Below are 19,860 nucleotides of genomic sequence, written 5' to 3' on the forward strand. Positions count from 1 at the left end.
ATCAAATTATGGTGGCTTGAAAATGGCCAATTTGCAAATTGTTGGGTTAATATCAGCTGTGGATTTAACTGTGGGCTCTTAGAATGCATTTTCATCTCGCATACTACATTTGATGAAGCAGCAAGTTTACCTCCGACGTAAAATTTTGTTCTTGCGATAACTGCAAACATGGGGAAATCAATAATTAGTATACAAATTGCAAATAAATCCAGTTGAAAAAAATTTAAGGAAATCGACTCATTAATTAGACTTCTATTCCACTTAACTTTCAACCCTCTAAAAGTTTTTTCATCTTAAAGTGCACACATTGCTGATTGAAATTAGTCTTTCAGCAGATCTAAAATGGTTTAATTTGCTTTGCGAAATTAAGGACCAGTATTTCATCCCAAAAATGGATCATTTTTTGGCTTTCCAGTCAATCCAAAATTACGCCAAAACTACCAAGTCAATCACTAACAAATAATATCAAGTGAGCCTCTTAGGTAGCTTAACAAACTTTAAGATTATACTCTCCAGAAAAAATAGAGAACGTTTAAAAATTGTTTTATATAGTAAAAACTTTTCTTTTTGTTAGTTGGGTTACATGGGCGGCTCACTTTGAAGTAATTATGACAGTAATCGACTAAGTAGTTTGAGGTTTTTGAATGACTAAAAAAAACTAAGTGATTCATTTTGGGGTAAAATTTAGATCCCGAACTTCGCAAAAAAGCATCACAATAACTCTGCTAAATTTCTAAGCAGGTTTTTTCTATGTTTTTCACATAAAATCAACCCAATTTGAGAAAAACGCGTTTTAAATTTCAAGTTTAATGCATTTAGTCCTGACTGATCATGTATATCAGCACTGTACACTTTATATTTTCAAGTTCTCGCTTTTTTGTCAAAAAATTTTGATCATAAATCAAACAAGGACAGCCGGTTGCTGTGCAAATACCAAATAATGTTCCAACCATGTTCTTAAAAAAATGTTTTTGGATGTTTTTTGTTTGTTAAAAAATGTTGTTTTTGTGCGTGGTGTAATAAAAAAAATCTGCATAAAAGCTTAAATTTAGACATATTTGACAATCACATAAAATAAAGCCGATCGCACAACGGTATTGACGAATTATTACTAAAAAAAACAAAGTTCAATTTTTTTTACAGATACGGGCACTAGAGCAAAACTAAACTTCCATAATTTATACGTCTATAATATGTCTGCTTGTTTGCTTTACTGGCTGAAATTAAACTAATATGCCGGTTTTTCTTGACACTGTTTAGAACTTTTTGATGTCCTCCGAATCAGGACTCAGAGGGCTTTGAAATGATAAATCACTCGGCAATTAAGATGTTTTATTGTGTTTTTGGTTGAAAAAGAAATAAATCCTGCACACTTACTTTAATTGCTCGAAATTAGACCAAAATTCAAATGCTTCAAACTGATCACTTTCGATACCGAGGAAAAATAGTTCCAATTTTTTTAAAAGTTTTGTTTGAGTCCCGACTAAAAGGGCTTTGATATGTTTTATCCTGCGACCCAATCCGATGGTTATTTGCGGTACCTGATTGTGTGAAAAACAAAAAAAGAACATAATTACACCCAATTACAAAGTTTCTCCCCATTTTCAACGGTCGGAATAAAATTATTCATCAGATGATTTAGCAGATGTCGAGTTACACTTCAAAAAAAATCAACGGATTACACAAAAAATCGTAATTTCTAAATTGAATGTTCTCTATAACAACGACAAAAAACTTCTGGCAAGCCAGGCTATCACATTGTAGACCACTTGATTAGGAGTCACCTCATTTAAACAATGTGTCAATTGAACTGGCTAAGTTCACTTGCTTGTACAATAATAAAAACAAAGGCAGCACTACATGCCTTTTTCAAACTCTGATATAGCGTACACTGTATTTAATTCTTGAAATTCAAATTGCACGATAATCATAATCAATAAGATGGGCTCTTATTATAAGATGGGCTCTTATTATAAGATGGTCTCTTATTATAAGATGGGCTCTGTGTAAAAAATGTCTAAGTAATGACGCTAAATCTTGATCCAATCTTCCAGTATGAAATTAATCTGGACAGCAAAAACCTCCGCCCATTTTTTTCTGGAGAATTTTTTAAAAACTTTTTTAATAGAAAGAGTTTTAATTTCACAAATTGAAGAGCATGTTTGCAAAGGCTTCAAAAATCAACAAATCAATGTTTAAAAAAATTGCCGAATATCGCGGTAAAGGGATGAAATGGATCTGAACATAAAAATTTGAGCGGAAAAATTCACGATCATTCCGTCTGAGTGAAAATTAGTAACCAGAGACGGTCCGTAACAAGCGACAGTTCGTAGCAAGCGGCAGTTCGTAGCAAGCGGCAGTTTGTAGCATGCGACAGTTTGTAGCAAGCGACAGTTCGTAACAAGCAACAGTTCGTAACCAGCGATAATTCGTAACAAGCGACAGTTCGTTACAAGCGACAGTTCGTAACAAGCGACAGTTCGTAACAAGCGACAGTTCGTAACAAGCGACAGTTCGTAACCAGAGACAGTTCGTAACAAGCAACAGGTCATAAAAAGCGACAGTTCGTAACAAGCGACAGTTCGTAACAAGCGACAGTTCGTAACAAGCGACAGTTCGTAACAAGCGACAGTTCGTAATAAGCGACAGTCGAAAACTAACTTCGGTTGATCCGACCACTGAAAGTTTGGAGGAATTTTGTATACAGGTGAGCTTTACTTCAATTTCTTTTTTTATACTTTTTCCTTTTAAAATAAGGCACCTTTAATAATAATCAGAATGTGCCGAATGATATATCGTGTTTAATCCCTTTCAAATGTGATTCGAACAATTTGAGCTTTCCAGGATGCTTTTTCTATCGAGAATTACAGGTTTAAAACGTTTTGTTTTTAGCCTTATTTCAAGCTAGCTAAGTCTGTGAGTAGGAGTTATAACAGGAAAAACTATTGAAGCCCTAAAAAAATTATTTTTACACCGTGAAAACATTCGAAGTTTTAATTAGCGCTTTTTTCGCAAAATAAAAGAATGAAAACTTTGATCACTCGAGGTCTACTTGTAAGCTTTCGTCAGTTTCTCTTATCACATCACGCGCAAAAAAAAACAACACGAAAATTGAAGAAAAACGATTTTAACATAGAGTCGAAGCTGCAGTTCGCAAACACTAGCGAGAACACGACAAACAGCAGCTCTTTAAAGTGCAATAAGTAAAAGTAGAAGCAAACCTCGAATTAAAAAAAAATCGCCTACATCTCGATCTGCGACCTATAGATTATGAGAAGCCAGAAATAAGCCACCAGTAATGCAGAGAACAGATGCTAAGAAACTTCAAATGCTACAGATCGTGATTATAGCGAAAGTGCAACCAAATACGTGAAAATTTTTAATTAACCTTTTTATTTGTGAGTTAGGTTAGAAAAAAAGAAGGTTCGTACTAACACGCTAACTTTCGCATGCTTGTTAGTGTAAAATCATTTTTCAAATCTATGGGTCAATCAGGTTTCGCTTCATTTTAGATATTGGCAAAATTGTTTTTACTAATGAGATATAAAATGAAAATGGAAAACAATTTTTTTTGTCTGTGAGTGGATCAACGTAAGAAGCACTCGACTACGGGATAAAATATACAAACTTAAATAACAAATGTAACCTTTCTACAAAGAATAAATCCTTTCCAAAAACCATCTAACACACTTTCTAAATTCTTTAATTAGTTATTGTGTTCGTGGGCTAAAATATGATGAAAAGGAGTAAAATGGTTATGAAAAGAACTATTATAATGACCCATAATACAGTAGTGTTCGATTTTTCCAGCACCAAATTCACATGTCTGTTTTCCTTGTGGAATTTCGAATGAACAGTTTCAGTTTTGTCTTTTATATCCTCAATCAGGTCATTCTGATCATCAACTTCGTCTCCGATTGCGGTGGCCATGCGTTTAGTCCTGGCTAGACTCTGGCTGATTGCGTCCAGACCTCTGTCTTGTTCCTCAATTACCCGCTCCTGGTCATTTCGGAGCTCATCCACACTTAGGGTTCCCCTATTGGGTCCAAAGAGATCCCCGCCCCCTGAATCCCAGTCTGAATAGTTCATGCTTCCCTAGATATGCAATTCAATATACTCTCTAGTGCCAGACGCGTGTTTGCTTGCTTTGTTCACTTTGACACAAAATCTGAAATGCATTCTCAATTCAGGACATGAAAAGGATGTCTCCACTCAAAACATTGCTCTTTCTGACCATGTTACTGAAGCACTTAAACGTTGCTGCTTCTAATAGTTTGCACGCATGATGCCATATGCCTAATGCTATTTTTAGACTCAATACTAAGATATACAGACTCTCTCAAACAGTTTCGAACAGCAAGTATAAATCAGCGATTATATTACTGATACAAAAACCTATACTTTTTCTATTTATTCCTTAGTACTGAAACCTGCAGTACTGCAACTCACGCTAATAGCTATTTTTTCAAACTTAACCCTCCTTTTTTCAATGATTGGATCTTAATGATTCTCGGGTTTTGAAACAAAATGTTGATGTAAATGTAATTTGAGACGTTGATAAAATATAAATTTATCATTAATACAAATATTGTGGGATCAAATTAAGAAAAGCGCCAGATGAAAACGGTCAAAAATTTACACAATTACACGTTTCTTCTTTTCAGACATCAAAATGGACAATTTTGTTCCAAAATGATTCATAACATAACACTCGTATGTTTCAATGTAATTTAACTCTGGTAGCTGACGAAAAGAAGCCTAATAAATAGTTCATATTTGTTTCAAGCATTACAGTTAATTATTTGATGAATTTGAAAAAATGAATCAAACTATAAGTTAGTTTAGTTTGGTAGGAAAGGAGGATCTCTTTAACTATTTTCCCCACGTATGGTACTTAGTAACGAATATACACCCCTAAAAAGGATGCATTGAGCTGTAAAGAATATAAGAGCTTTATCCTTAGAATAGAAATTATAAAAAATATTATAAAAATAGTGTGAGATCCGAAAAGGATATAAAAACGCACCAAGAGTGAAAGTAGTTGTTCAATTTGGGACTCCAGTCAGATTATTAGAGTTGATATAATTTATTTTTCAACTCCCAAACTTGAACAAGTACAACAAACAATTGATATGGACGAATTGGACAATTCATTTTAAGACAGAATGGCTTTTACTACTGGCATCAGCAATAAATTCGCAGGGAACGAGTATATAAGTATTTTTATGTATCAAATGGTCACATGAAAATCAACTGTCTACAAAACTACAATTCATAATTTCTCAAATTTTATGAAATTTTAGGTTTCCATGGCTGTAATAAATATTATCTTACGTAATTCGTTGCGCAAAACGAATACAAAACATACGGTTGGCTTCGACTCATGAAGATGTAATTTTTGCGAACAATGCTTCTACCTTCATTGTTGATTTCAACACTGTTGAAACTGAACGAACTCGATATATATAACAGTATTTTCATTGCGTCCAAATGCAAAGAGGTCAAAGGAAGAAAAATCACATTTCATTAATTCGGTGGGGATGAGATTTCAATCCTGGATGGAGATACACGCATTTAACATATCTTCTTAATTATAGACAATTGTTGATAAAATGGGATTGTTGCATTGAATAGGTTGAATATTCCGTCCATCTGATTCGCAAATCGCCGAGCTCAGATGCCTCCGCAGCAAGATGGTTTACTGCTTCCCCCGGTGGGAAAAGACTGCTGTACTGAAAGAGGGGGTAGGGTGGGGTTCGGGTCGGGCTCTGTCGGTCGTGCAGAAATGTTCCGATAGATCGCTGAAAAGCACTCATAACTCAATAAAAAAGATTGTTACCAAAAGCTATCTTGAAACCCTTCGGGCTGTCAAATTACCTGTAAGAATGTGTGTGAACGCCTGCTCTACATTTGTTGAGTCTAGTGCCGAAGTCTCGATGAACGATAAGTTATTTTGCTCTAAAACAAATTGTAAGTGTAAACAAAGAGGCAAAGCTGCGCTTTTAACCACTTGAGATACAAAACCAGAAAAACGTTAAGTCGCAACTTTTTTTTCTAAATTCGAAACTTTTGAAAAAACTAGATCTATCAACATGAATTAGGCTAGTTTTGAAACGAACAGGTGTCAGGACAATAGAATGTGATATTAGAATCGGAAGAAAAATTACCGAGCGGTAACAAAGCCGAAAATATTTTAGCAGAAACCATTTAAGGCGAAAAAAAATCAACAAGACTTAAGGCTTTAAAAATTAGTCACTCTCAAATTACACATACACATACAAAACTTTTTCGCTCTTCGAAAGACCCAATATGAGGTCATCCTATATAATTTGGGCCCGAAACCTATCAAGCCGAGAAACAAAAAAAAGCCGAAAAAGCCATGAAAAACTTGATCTTTTATTTCTTCAAGACTTTTAAACCAATTTGTGCAAAATAGTGAGCATAAAAAATATATTTACCTTCAAACGACTCAACATTAGGTCACTAAGCCGATAAAATTATGCAAAAAAAATATACGAAGTTAAGAAATTACAAACACCAAAGGTAAATCAAAACACTAAAAGCAACTACAATGTGAAAAGCGTATAGCAAAAAAAGTTATACAATGTGACAACTAAGCCGACAAAACATAAGCAGACAACTAACAAGCCGACAATAAGATCTGAGCCAAAATTTGTCCGATAAAAAGTATCAATTTTTTTTTTCTAACTCTTCCGCTTTTTTGCATGATCAATGCTTCAAAGACAGCAAGTTACCGGGGGTTGGCACTCTAGTCTTGTATCTAAATACCAAAACTTTTTCGCTTTAGCAATCAAACATAAGCCAACAGACTGTCGGAAAAAAAGAGTCATGCACGCAAGTAAACAGAAAAAGTAATGGGTTACATAGTACATTCAGAGGCAGATTCAAGTTAAACAGCTGAATCGCTCTTTGTTATACTTCGTACAGTATTTATAACTTATTTCCAAGCCAAATTTTTAGGCAAAAGAAGCGTAAAACTTAAATTTTTGAATATCATTTCATCTGGCAGAGCAATGTATTTACGAAACTTAGCATGTACAAATGATTGAAAATGAAATGACTATTTTATACTTTATAATTCTCAAATTTAATAGACGAACTATACTCCCAAAAAGCCACCTATTGTAACATGTCACTAAATACTGACTTGTTTTTGAAAGAAATTCAAATTTCGAGTTCCTAAAAGAATCTGACCATCAGGCTCTGAATTTCAAGAAAAATTTTATGATTGTCACTTTTTTTGATAAAATTAACCCAATTTGAAAACAGTGGATCAACAGATTAACTTTATCTTCCGGTGAGAAATCTGAAAATAAATTCCACGCCGCGACCTTCAAACTTTCGCTTTTCGACAGTGAAGTTTGCTTTCCTCTTAACAAAGGGAATGAAGTGAACTTGAAAAAATAAAATTTCAAACCGCAAAAAAATCAAGTTTAGCGCGAGCAAACTTTCCTGAAAAAAAAACAAAAAAAAGAACAACAAGTAACACAATCACCAAGACCTATATAAGAGTATTCACTATGTTCATGACTCTTAAAAATCCGTAATTGAAAATGATTTTTCACTTAGGATAGAAAAAAAAGCCGGCTTAATATCCAATTAATTTGCTCATATTTGTTTACTCGAAATCATTTCTGTTATCGCAAAATTTAGTTTGAGTGTTTATAAGCATGTCTCAAGAACCTATTACCCCACGCGCGAATGATGGTAAGATTGCTCAATTGGTCACGCATAACGGTTGCTTAGCATAGCCCTGAATTTTATCAAACCTGTCGCTCAGCAAAAATTTTGTGAATAAAATAAATTCAAAATAATTCACTTTGCAATTAACCCCTAGACAACTTTAGGGGTTCAATCGAGACTCACAAGTACAGTTTCAGAACTTCGTTTGTACATGAGTTCACAAAAAAAATTATTTTTTTACACAGGGGCGAAGCTCCGCTTAGCAAACACTACCAAGAAAACGACAAAAAAGCAGCTCTATAAAGTGAAATAAGAAAAGTATAAATAAGCCTTAAAATTTTGAACTTTTGCTGTAGCGGATTTCATTTCATCAATTTCCTATTATTTAAAAAACAAACAACCGGAAAAAGTCAAATTAAGGGTTCAAATGCATACAAGAATAACCTAACGATTATACGCTTCTAATATTCATGAAGACGGCAATGAAAAGCGAATTACTCAGCTTGATAATCTAACAAAAAGCTCGAAAAATCAGTTTGGTAGTTATCATCAGTCGTATCAATGTGGTGCATATGTTCATCACAGTAAAAAAATAAACAGAACAAAATATTCTCAATTATCAAAAAAAAACGAAAACCAATTCTCAAAACGAAAACAAATTCTCAACTATCAAAAAAAACACATAAAGGGGACAGTGATGAAAATCACCAATTCTGAAGTCCGAAGAAACGACTAGCAAACTCATATTTGAAATACAAAAAAAAAATAAGAAACATCAGAATCAGTTCGGTAATTGTTATCATTTTTGTCAAAGTGGTGCATAACTTCGTCACAATCAAGCAAAGGCAACAATTTGCTAATAATTACAAAACGAACAACCGGAATGAGTCAAACTCTAAGTGTTAAAATACATACATGAATAATCTAACGATTCTAAGCTTCTAGTAGTCATGATAAAGACGGCAATGAAAAGCGATTTACTCTGATTGATAATCTAACAAAAAGCTCAAAAAATCAGTGTGGTAGTTGTGATCAGTCATATCAACGTGGTGCATATCTTCATCACAAAAACTACCAAACAAAACAAATACGTCGCATTTTAAAAAAGCATGTAAAAGCCATACCAATCAACTTGAAGTTCGCAACACAAATTGGACAGTGATATAAATTAGAAACTCTTAATTCCCATAAAATAACTAGCAAAATCAAATTTGAAATATGAAAAAAAATTGAGTCATTACATGCAGTTCGGTATTTGTTTGCAATTTGTCAAAAAGGTGCATTATTTTATCACAAAAAAACAAAGGCAACAATTGGCAACCAATTACAATACAAACAACCGGAAACATTCAAACTCAAAAGCGCACCTGGATAAGCCAACGATACCACGCTGCTCATAGTCACGAAAATGGAGCGAATGAAAAGCGACTTATTCTGATTGGTATTCTGAAGAACATAGCCAATCGAAGATTGAAAAGAGTAATGAACGCAAGTAAAAAAAAACACTGACTTTCTTGAAAAAATCTCAACTTTCGAATTTCAAAGAAAAAATTAGATGCAACGATGGATTAAAAATTAATCAACTGTGTTAACTTAATACTAATCGAAATTCAATGCACAAGCTATCAAAAAGATGTAAATGAGCCCTAAAATTGGCACCAAAATTTGCGACTTATGTTAGAAAAAAGAATAGTCGTACTATTTATTACACTACACTCTCCAACACTCGCAAGTGTAAAAACTATCCCAATTAAAGAAAACTACAATAACAGATATTTTTTTTCATTTCACTGGGAAATTTCAATCTTAAGATTCACGTTCGAACCTGAAAATCATTCACATTTTTTGCGCAATTTACGCTTTTGTAATTGGGAGCGTGAATTGACTTCTTTTAATAAAGGAATTTGAATTGAAGTTAAAGAGAAAGCAAAACTCGAAAGATCAAATTTGGCTGGATCAAATCTGAACACTTTTTTATGAAAAAAACACTATATGAAAAATATCACGACCTAAATAATTGTCTCCAAATAGTCATAACCATGATGACTAGTTTCATACAGAGGCTTGCGATACATAAGAGAAACAGTCTCAAAAAATACATTCAGTTCAGCTACAAAATCAGAAATTTCAAAACCACTATTCTGATTGTGATACAAACTGTTAATACCCTAAAAATTAACTCCTCATCATGAAATCATCGTGCATAACACAAAAAAAAACATAAAAAAGAAGGCTTATCAAAACAGGAAGCACGTGTAGAGCTAATGAAACTTCGCGTGCTGAAATCTGAACAGAGTTATTTACGGGAAAAAAGCCTAGTACCTGGTTTCAACACACTTGCTAGCGCAAGTGTAAAAATCTAATGGTGAAGCCTAAATTTATCGAATTTCTACTTCACCACCAATAATAGTAATCATGATCGCAATCACGAGTATATCCAGGGAAAAAATGTAGAAAAAAATCCAATGGTGAAGCCTAAAGCAACACGATTGGGGGGTTATTTATTTACCACATACATAAGTAAAACGGTGAAACTCCTTAAATCAGTATTGCAGTATCGACGCAAACTCTTACCTTCAATCACCAGGGACACTCATGAGGTCAAAATTTCGATGTACAAAACTTTCACACAGGCGAAGCTGAGCTTCGCACCACTTGCGATACAAGAATTAACGACTATGGTTAAAACATTTTTAGTCGCAACAAAGAAAAAGAACTGAACTTAAAAAGAAAGCAAAAGTCAAAACGCGAAAAGGTTTTTGTTAAGGAACAAATTTATGTTTTACAAGATGATCTAGTGGGGTTGAATTTGCGCATTCACAAAAAATGCCAGAGTCTTATTGATCTCAAAAATACTACCGGACATTTCAAGGAAAAAGAACTGAATTTTTAAAATAATAAAAAAACAAACAGCGAAAAAGAAAATTTGAGCCTGCACTAAATTGTAAATGAAAAAAATATATATTTACAGGGAGGCAGCTTCGCTTCGCAAACACTTGCGAGAACACGACAAAAAGCAGCTCTAAGTGCAATAATAAAAAAAAGAAATAAGCCTCGAATTAGCAAAAATGCGACTACGTCTGAGATTCGAACCTGTGACCTACAGATTAAGAGGTTCACACACTAATCACTCAGCCACAGAAGCTTACAAGCTATAAACACTAGCCACAAATTAAGCAGAGAACAGATGCTTTACAATCTCCAATGCTACATTGATTTTCGATTTAGGTTAGAAAAAAAGGTTCGTAAAAATACACTAAGCTGATCGCAAGTGTAAAAACAAAACAAAATTATTAAAATCAGACTTGGTAAAATGACAAATCACAGAACTTTAAATTGTAGGTAAAAGTTTAAAACGAAAATACAGTCTATCCTTTACAAAGTAAGCCGATAAAAAACAGAACCACATAATATAAATTCCATTTAAAAACGGAAAATCACTGACGGAAACTAGGCCAAAAATAACAAATCCACAAAAAGGTCAATGTTTTTTCAATCTTCATTGAAAAAAAAACGAATGCCGGAAACGGACTACACCTACTTTGTACCTAAACGAAAAAAGTTCTATTTAATTTTCCAAAACTGAATTTTACCATTTCTACAAAATTAACAATTCTGTGAACAAGTTATTCACGGTGAAAGAAAATCTAGTTCCCGATTGCAATACCCTTGCTTATCACAAGGATAATCAAGCCCAAACTTTTACCACGCATCGTTAGTTTTGGGGAAAATCATTCCCTACGATACCCTTGCAGTCAGAAGTTAAAATTTGAGTATAGCGGAACTAAGAGCCACAGTTTTCAGTTTAATTTTGGTAAACCGTTTGAACTGCTTTGATGAAACAAGTTTTTGGAGAATGTTTTAAATCGCCTGCACCCTGTTTATTTAGTGATCCTCGTTTTCGTCGAAGAGAAGAATCCACCAAACTGAACTATTCAATCACAAAAGAACACTAACTGTTTAAACTGAGGAAAAAATTGAGACTCCGTCATGAAGTTCCAATATGAAGTTTCTTTTCAGCAGCAAATGGTAGATTATTATTTGAACATCTGGCAATCGATTCAAAAAATATGCCAAAAATAGAGTTTGAGTTTTATTTTTATTAAATAGAGAGTATGCCAGTTTGATTTTTGAGCGATTTTGAAAACCTTTTTCATCGCAAAGCAATTCAAACAGTATATTAAAATCAAACTGAACACTATGATGGCTACTTCAACTAAACTCAAGCCATCTATCTAAAAATCCATAAAATCGGCCTTGCAAATTATAACTCAAAAGTTGCATGGCTCAACTTTATAACTCAAGTTGCATGGCTCAACTTTTCAATAAATGAATACTCCTACTTCTAGATGAACCGACAAAAAAAACTATAAAAAGCGCAAAAACAATCCGAAATCTTACAACTGAATAACCTGCACCTTTAGAAATTTGACCGACACGAAGCGAAGCTTCGCACTACTTGCGATGCAACACAAACATACCATGACAAATTAGCTGACCGGAATTGAGACGAAAGCTGTAGATAATTTTTTGTATCAAACTGATCTACAAAAAATTGTCGTACACTGTTTTGAATAAACTCCCTTTCAAGAAAATATGCGAAGTAAGACAATTGCAAATGAATTAAGCATCGAAACAAAATTAGCAAAGCCGATAACTCTTCAGCAGACACATTGCGCCGAAAGAAAATTGTTTCTATTGGACACGAAAAAAATGCTTTTAAGCCCCGCCCAAATGATTAAGATAAAACATTTTTGCTCCTCTAACGACTCAAAAAGAGGCCTCTTAGCCAAAATATTTTAAGCCGAAGAGAAAAAAAAATTAAAATTCGAATAGAATGGGCATTTAAAATGCAGACGTGCTCGAAATTTTATGATCGTTGAAGAAAGTACAAATGGAGATGACCAATAATTTCAGTCACCCGGTGCGGTGCAAAAAGTTATTTACGGGAAAAAATCCGAACCCGATTGCAACACTCTTGCTTATCGCAGGGGTTATCACGTCAAAATGCTTGAGAACGAATTCTTCCGTAAGCAAGCATTCGCGCTGGAGCAGGGAGATACGATGTGGGTTACGTAGCAGTAAGTAGACAACCGCGTATACATACTAATCAGCACGTTGACAAATACTATATCAACCAATCAGAATCGAGACCAGAAAGCAAAAGGACGCAATTAATAATTTTTTACTTCGTAAGTTTGTTTTCTCATCTCGATTCTGATTGGTTAATATAGCATTTGTCTACTTACTTACGAGTATGAATACACGGTTTTCTACTAACAGACCCCTCTCCTAGGGTGTTATTGTTAGATTATGTGATTCCTAGAGTGTTATTACAGAACCCCTTTCTTTAATTTCGGTAGTTATTACTTGCATTGTTGCAAAAACAGGATACCTTGAAAATTCTTCTTTTGCAGTAATCAATTTCCTTAGAGCGGAAATCTTACCGGCAAAATGCTTTGACTCTTCTGTAGGCACAGATCGTAAGTGCCTCAAATCGCTTTTGTTACCAACAAGCATGATAACGATGTTACTATCAGCATGATCACGAAGCTCCTTCAGCCATCTTTCTACATTCTCGTAAGTCATGTGTTTCGCTATATCATAAACAAGAAGTGCACCTACAGCTCCTCTGTAATAGGCAGAGGTTATAGCTCTGTATCTTTCTTGGCCGGCTGTATCCCAGATCTGGGCTTTTATCGTTCTGTTATCTACCTAAAGTATCCGAATCGAGGGATTAAATAAATAATTTCTGAGCAAACAAAATCTGATGCAACATGAACTTACTTGAATTGACCGAGTAGCAAATTCGACACCTATGGTCGATTTGGATTCCAAGTTGAATTCATTTCTAGTAAACCTTGACAACAGATTACTTTTCCCGACCCCACTGTCGCCAATGAGCACAACTAAAAGCCAAACAAGGGGAAAAAGTCAGCCTACGCATCTTAAAAAGTAAAACTTTCAAGTTTTTTTTTATAAAACCATACCTTTGAACAGGAAATCATATTCGTCGTCTCTGCCAGCCATACTGAACCTGTAATGAACATTTAAATAAAGAAAGAATTGCTATAATTACCCCAGCTTAATTGCTGCGTTCATATTTGGAAGACGGCTATCTCCCCTATAACCTCAGCAGGCTACTAAAACAAAGTTTGTAGTAATGAGCAACAAAATACCATCAGCAGCACGCATCCTTTCATCACACTGTCTAGTCAAAAATCTTCGGGTTATAGTAGTAGTATAGGATTTAGAGCATCTGCTCAAGGGCTTTCACCCGTCAGTTTTCAAGTGGCACTAGTTTTTTCAAGGGATTACAGTTTCCACATGGACATTGCACTCTCCACGAGCAAGAGCCAATCTCGTTGAATCTGTCACGGAAGAATGCGTGGTATAGTTTGGCGATTCTGCTTTTGTTGATGATTTCATCTGCAAACAGGCTTCGTTGCACTAAATTTAACAGTTTTGGTGCACGGATCCAGAAGTTTTCGTCGCATTTCTTGAAGCGCTGCTGGGAGATATAGAGTTCGGTCTGCTGTCTTGTAAGCCCTCCACGGCTCTTTGTCACTGGCATGTTTTTGTTTTTGGCCTCATAGTTTCCTTCTAGCACAGAGATGAGGTATAGAATATCATGTGCACTTCCATGTACATTGATAGAGGTAATATTTTCAAGCGGAGAAGTCCTTCTGTACAATCTGCAGTCGCGTTGGTTATCCATTTGGTGGCTTTCCTCAGTACTTGCTCTATCTTCCTCATTTCAATTTTTGAGGGGTACCATACCTGCGATGCGTAAGTAAACACTGGTACCATACCTGAGGGGTACCATACCTGCGATGCGTAAGTAAGCACTGGGGTACCATACCTGCGATGCGTAAGTAAGCACTTAGCCTAACTGTTGTGAGAAACTTATTAAATAGTTTGTTTTCAAATAAAATATGCCTGGTACGAGGTCAAGATTGGCCTCAAAGAATCATGAGATGTTCACCATCTGTAGCAAGCCAAACGGTGATAACTGGATATCGTGCGAGTTATGTGAGAGGTGGACTCATAGTGAGTGTATGGGCTACTCTGTGGATGAGTCCAAATTCCTGGAACGATCTGCAAATGTGAAATTCATGTGTACTGGTTGCTCAATTACCGGATCAAAACTGGGCGGTGGGAAATGTCACGAGGACATCACTCGTGGTATTGAAGAGCTGAAGGATACACTTCAAATAGCCAAGTCGGTAATGCAGTCAATCGCAGATGCATCGAATGCTCCTCAAAATCAAAAGGCTAAGTATTCAGATGTGCTTAAATCAGGTAATGAATACGCTCTTGAACTACGTTTTAGCGGCATACCTGAATACAAAAGTTCGAATGAAAACGAAAAAATAGAGAGGGCTAAAATTTTTGAACACGAGGAAAAAGCCTTATGCGAATGCATAAACAAATTGGGTGTTAATCCGAATGAAATTTCTTCATTTCGTAGACTTGGTAAATTTGACCCAAACTTTAAAAAACCCAGGCAGTTATTAGTCAAGTTTAGAAACATGTATACAGTTGACAAAATACAAACTCGCGCATCACTGTTTTTAAATAACAGAGCCGAAACCACATCAGACTGACTATTGAAAAATTCAGGGGATATACAAGTAATTTGTTACAATATCAGAAGCATTTTCAAGCTGGACCGTAGAAAAACCTTTTCAAATTTTATACTTTTGAATAACCCTGATATCGTTTGCTTATCCGAAACCTGGTTAACAACTGAAATATCGGAGACAGAACTATTTTTAAATGAATATAATTGCTTTCGATCCGACTGCAAAGCAAAAATTGTCCAGACATCACATGGAGGAACTATGATATGTGTAAAGAGATCGTTTGTGTCAGAAAATGCAAATTTTGGATATGATACAAACGGTTCAGTCGTAGGGTGCTATGTCACTTCAGGAAATCTAAAAATTTTGGTCATCTCATGTTATCTGCCCCCTGCAAACAGTAAATATTCACTTAATACGGAAGATATACACAAGATGTTTTCCGAAATTTTGAAACTCAGAAGTAAATGTGACGGTTTGATTATTTATGGGGATTTCAATTTCCCAACAATAAATTGGAGTAGCATTTCTTCGCAAAATTCGATTGAAGCTAATTTTCTAACTTTTATCGAGAAATTTGATCTAATTCAAAAAATTGATTTTCAGACAGCTGCAACAGGAATTCTTGATCTGTTTTTTGTGAGTGAAAATATTCAGGTTACTGATATTTGCAAATTTCAAAATGAAAATAGTTTCACAAAAATGTCAAACCATTATCCGATAAAGACGAAAGTCCATATTGAAATATCCTGCTTATACCAGCGAAAATATGTTAAGGAGTCAACATTGAGTTTTTGCAACGGTGACTACAAATTATTGAATGATTTAATTATTGATAACCCCTTCGATACTTATTGCTGGTCAAATCCAAATGTCATAGTAGAACATTGATACAAATGGTTGTTGGATCTCTTATCGAGTACGCACAAACATCGTACACCCTAAACGCACAAAACATCGTACACCCTTACCCCCTGGATTAGTCAATCAACCTCCCATATGATAAAATGTTTGAACACTGCTCGGAAAAAACACAATGAGTCACATACTAAAGTAGTGTTATTAAAATCGAAAACAGACCAGCTTATCTAAATTGATAAAGTTAGTTATGAAAATCCATGGCAGCTGAAAGATCAACCGGCAAACTTTTCAAATATATTAGGGCTTTCCGAAAATCAGTTTTGCCTAGTATACTGCATTATCAAAACGAAAATGCAGATACGGATGTCTCAAAAGCAGCTTTGTTTTCAAAATTTTTTGCATCAGTATATGTGGAGTCGTCAATTTTTAACGAAAACGATTGCAGTAACAAAAATCAACCAATTTCAGAAAATATCGATTTTTCAGAACAAGATATTTTTGAAATATGCAAACTGTTGAATGTAAATAAAAGCAAAGGCCCGGACGATCTACCTCCTTTTCTATTCAAAAATGCAGAAACATTATCTCATTCAATCTATCAGATATTCCGAAAAACTTCTCAAACCTGTATTTTTCCCGCATGTTGGAAAAAAGCCATCATTAGCCCTTTGCATAAAAAAGATGACAAAAGTGACAATGAAAATTACAGACCTGTTTCTCTGCTCTCAGTAATCTCGAAAATTCTAGAACGAATAATTTTCAAGCGATTATATGAACATTTTGAAAAGATTTTCCACAAGGCACAGTACGGATTTCGGAAAAACCGATCGACCATTGTTCAGCTTTTAAAATTTTTGCAGCTAGTCTTTAACGGTCATGAAAATGGCGACAGTATCAAAACGGTTTTTACAGATTATAGTAAGGCTTTTGACCGTGTTGACCACGGAATTTTGTTGCGGAAATTATTTGAACAAGGAGTCAGAGATAAAAACTTGAAATTAATTAAATCATACCTAACAGAAAGGTCTCAAGTCGTACGAGTAAATGGCGAAATATCAAATTCAGAAAAAGTAACGAGCGGTGTACCCCAGGGCAGTATTTTGGGACCCTTGTTTTTCTTGGTTTTCATAAATGACCTGCCTGACAAATGCAATACAGTTATACCATTATTATTCGCAGACGATGCCAAATTCATTAGCATAAATTTGGGGAGGGATGAATTTCAAAAATACCTTGACAATGTGAAGCTATGGACCCTGGAAAACAATATGCCTTTCAACGTAGATAAATGTACGCACCTGAATTTTGGGAAAAATCGATTTTCTTTTAATTTCAATAATAGAGTGTAGACTGTCAGAAAGACCTTGGACTAATCGTATCAAATGATCTAACATGGAGCCAATATATGGAAAAAGCATGCGTAAAGGCAAACAGAGTGTTTTTCATGATAAAGAGGAATACATCAAATCTACACTGGAAAGCAAAATTAAACCTGTATAAATCGATGGTCATTCCCGTAATAATGTATGCTAGTTCTTGCATAGGTCTAAACAAATACGTCATGACACAATACGAGATAATTCAAAAAAGGGCGGTAAATTAGATTTTGCATAGTAAACATACCAATTACAAAGATAAACTTAAACGACTACAAATTTTACCACTGCCCATGTACATACAATTGAACAACCTGTTACTAGTGGCAAAACTAATTTTGAAACGATACGATACTTATATGATTGATGTTCCACAAAACATAGATTTCTCTCGCTATCCTATGTTTCAGCTAAAGCGTCCATCAAAGTACAGGTGTGAACAAAATTTCTTTTACCAGACATGTCGTCTTGCGAATGCACTTAGGATAGATTTGCTAAATTGGTCTGGATTGAAAGCCGCCCTGCTCAAAGTGTTCTGGATCAAATTTGCACTCTATGACGAAAAAAATAAATGCACATGGAAGCTTGCATGTGATTGTGCGACAAACAATTGCAGAACTAGACTCGCGATATGAGACGTGAAGGATGACAGGGGCCTGGACCCCTTGTGGAAACACTAAATCCCTACTACTACTACTACTACTACTACTACTACTACTACTACTACTACATATCCAATCTCGTCGTTGAGTCTGTCACGGAAGAATGCGTGGTATAGTTTGGCGACTCTGCTTTTGTTGATGATTTCATCTGCAAACAGGCTTCTTTGCACTAAATTTAACAGTTTTGGTGCACGGATCCAGAAGTTTTCGTCGCATTTCTTGAGGGGGATATATTTCTCTGTTGGGGGATATAGAGTTCGGTCTGCTGTCTTGTAAGCCCTCCACGGCTCTTTGTCACTGGCATGTTTTTATTTTTGGCCTCATAGTTTCCTTCTAGCACAGAGATGAGGTATAGAATATCATCCACTTCCATGTACATTGGTAGAGGTAATATTTTCAAGCCGAGAAGTCTTTCTTTATAATCTGCAGTCCCGTTGTTTATCCATTTGGTGGCTTTCCTCAGTACTTGCTCTATCTTCCTCTTTTCAATTTTTGAGGGGTACCATACCTGGGATGCGTAAGATAGCACTGGTACTACATATCAAATCTCGTTGAATCTGTCACGGAAGAATGCGTGGTATAGTTTGGCGATTCTGCTTTTGTTGATGATTTCATCTGCAAACAGGCTTCTTTGCACTAACTTTAACTGTTTTGGTGCACGGATCCAGAAGTTTTCGTCGCATTTCTTGAGGCGCTGTTGGGGGATATAGAGTTCGGTCTGCTGTCTTGTAAGCCCTCCACGGCTCTTTGTCACTGGCATTTTTTTATTTTTGGCCTCATAGTTTCCTTCTAGCACAGAGATGAGGTATAGAATATCATGCACTTCCATGTACATTGATAGAGGTAATATTTTCAAGCGGAGAAGTCTTTCTTTATAATCTGCAGTCCCGTTGGTTATCCATTTGGTGGTTTTCCTCAGTACTTGCTCTATCTTCCTCATTTCAATTTTTGAGGGGTACAAGATGAAATACAACTTGACTTAAACAAAATCGAAGATTGGGTTAGACAAAACAACATGGAACTGGCATTCGAAAATTGCGCTCAAATAAACTTCAGAGGTCTTAATATAAATCTATTTTTGAACGGAAATCGTGTACCTCAGCCAAAATCTATAAAAGATCTGGGTATTCACATGTTAGGAGATCTTAGTTGGAGCACTCATCTAACCGAACGATTAAAGAATTACTATACAGTCTAAGACGAAATGTAGCATATAACGTCAACACCTTTGTAAAACTAGGTCTCTACAAATCAATATTACTACCAGTCCTAACCTACGGCTGTCACTGTGCGAACTTTCTGAGAAAAAACTTACAAAAACTTGAATTTTTTCAAAAGAAAGTAGTAAAGTGGGTATGTGGAAAACACTGCCAAAACTACACTGATCAACTTAGAATGCTCAACATTTTACCTCTGCCAATGTTCCTACAGACCAATGACTTACTTTTGCTTTCAAAACTCTGCACTGACTACGAACACGACAGCATCCCACTTCCCACAGCTAACAATACCCTAGACCGACGATTAGAGCCCTTCAAATTACCCAAAACTCGAACAGAAAAACGCAGGGGAGAATTCGTTTTTCGTACAACCAGAGTTGCAAATAGAATTGATCATTTAGTCAATTTCAGGATAGAACAGGTACTCAAACAGCGCATCACAATTCTTATGTGG

The 19,860-nt window shown here is 35.3% G+C and overlaps 2 protein-coding genes across 2 annotated transcripts; both read right to left on the minus strand.

Annotated features, from left to right (window-relative positions):
- Nucleotides 1-3,726: 3,726 nt before the first annotated feature.
- On the minus strand, nt 3,727-4,089 carry LOC134844963 (syntaxin-8-like). The gene has a single exon (XM_063861790.1). The coding sequence runs from the start codon at nt 4,087-4,089 to the stop codon at nt 3,727-3,729; it is 363 nt and encodes a 120-aa protein (XP_063717860.1).
- A 439-nt stretch (nt 4,090-4,528) lies between these two features.
- Nucleotides 4,529-13,740, minus strand: LOC134843807 (ras-related protein Rab-11B-like). The gene is made up of 5 exons (XM_063860092.1): nt 13,695-13,740; nt 13,492-13,613; nt 13,152-13,419; nt 5,878-5,958; nt 4,529-5,801 (listed from the first exon to the last, which is right to left on the minus strand). Exons 1-5 carry the CDS (start codon nt 13,732-13,734, stop codon nt 5,674-5,676), a joined length of 639 nt encoding a protein of 212 aa, XP_063716162.1. The 5' UTR covers nt 13,735-13,740; the 3' UTR covers nt 4,529-5,673.
- Nucleotides 13,741-19,860: the final 6,120 nt, after the last annotated feature.

Source organism: Symsagittifera roscoffensis, chromosome 4 (genome assembly GCF_963678635.1).
Source record: "Symsagittifera roscoffensis chromosome 4, txSymRosc1.1, whole genome shotgun sequence".
In the NCBI taxonomy this organism is placed as follows: Eukaryota; Metazoa; Xenacoelomorpha; order Acoela; family Convolutidae; genus Symsagittifera; species Symsagittifera roscoffensis.

Excerpts from the sequence above, each read along its gene's own strand:
- LOC134844963 (XM_063861790.1), bottom strand. The coding sequence starts at position 4,089 with ATGAACTATTCAGACTGGGATTCAGGGGGCGGGGATCTCTTTGGACCC.
- LOC134843807 (XM_063860092.1), bottom strand. The coding sequence starts at position 13,734 with ATGGCTGGCAGAGACGACGAATATGATTTCCTGTTCAAAG. Across the intron at positions 13,420-13,491 it reads TTGCTACTCGGTCAATTCAA|GTAGATAACAGAACGATAAA; the intron begins GTAAGTTCATGT and ends CGGATACTTTAG. Across the intron at positions 5,802-5,877 it reads GTTCACACACATTCTTACAG|CGATCTATCGGAACATTTCT; the intron begins GTAATTTGACAG and ends AGTGCTTTTCAG.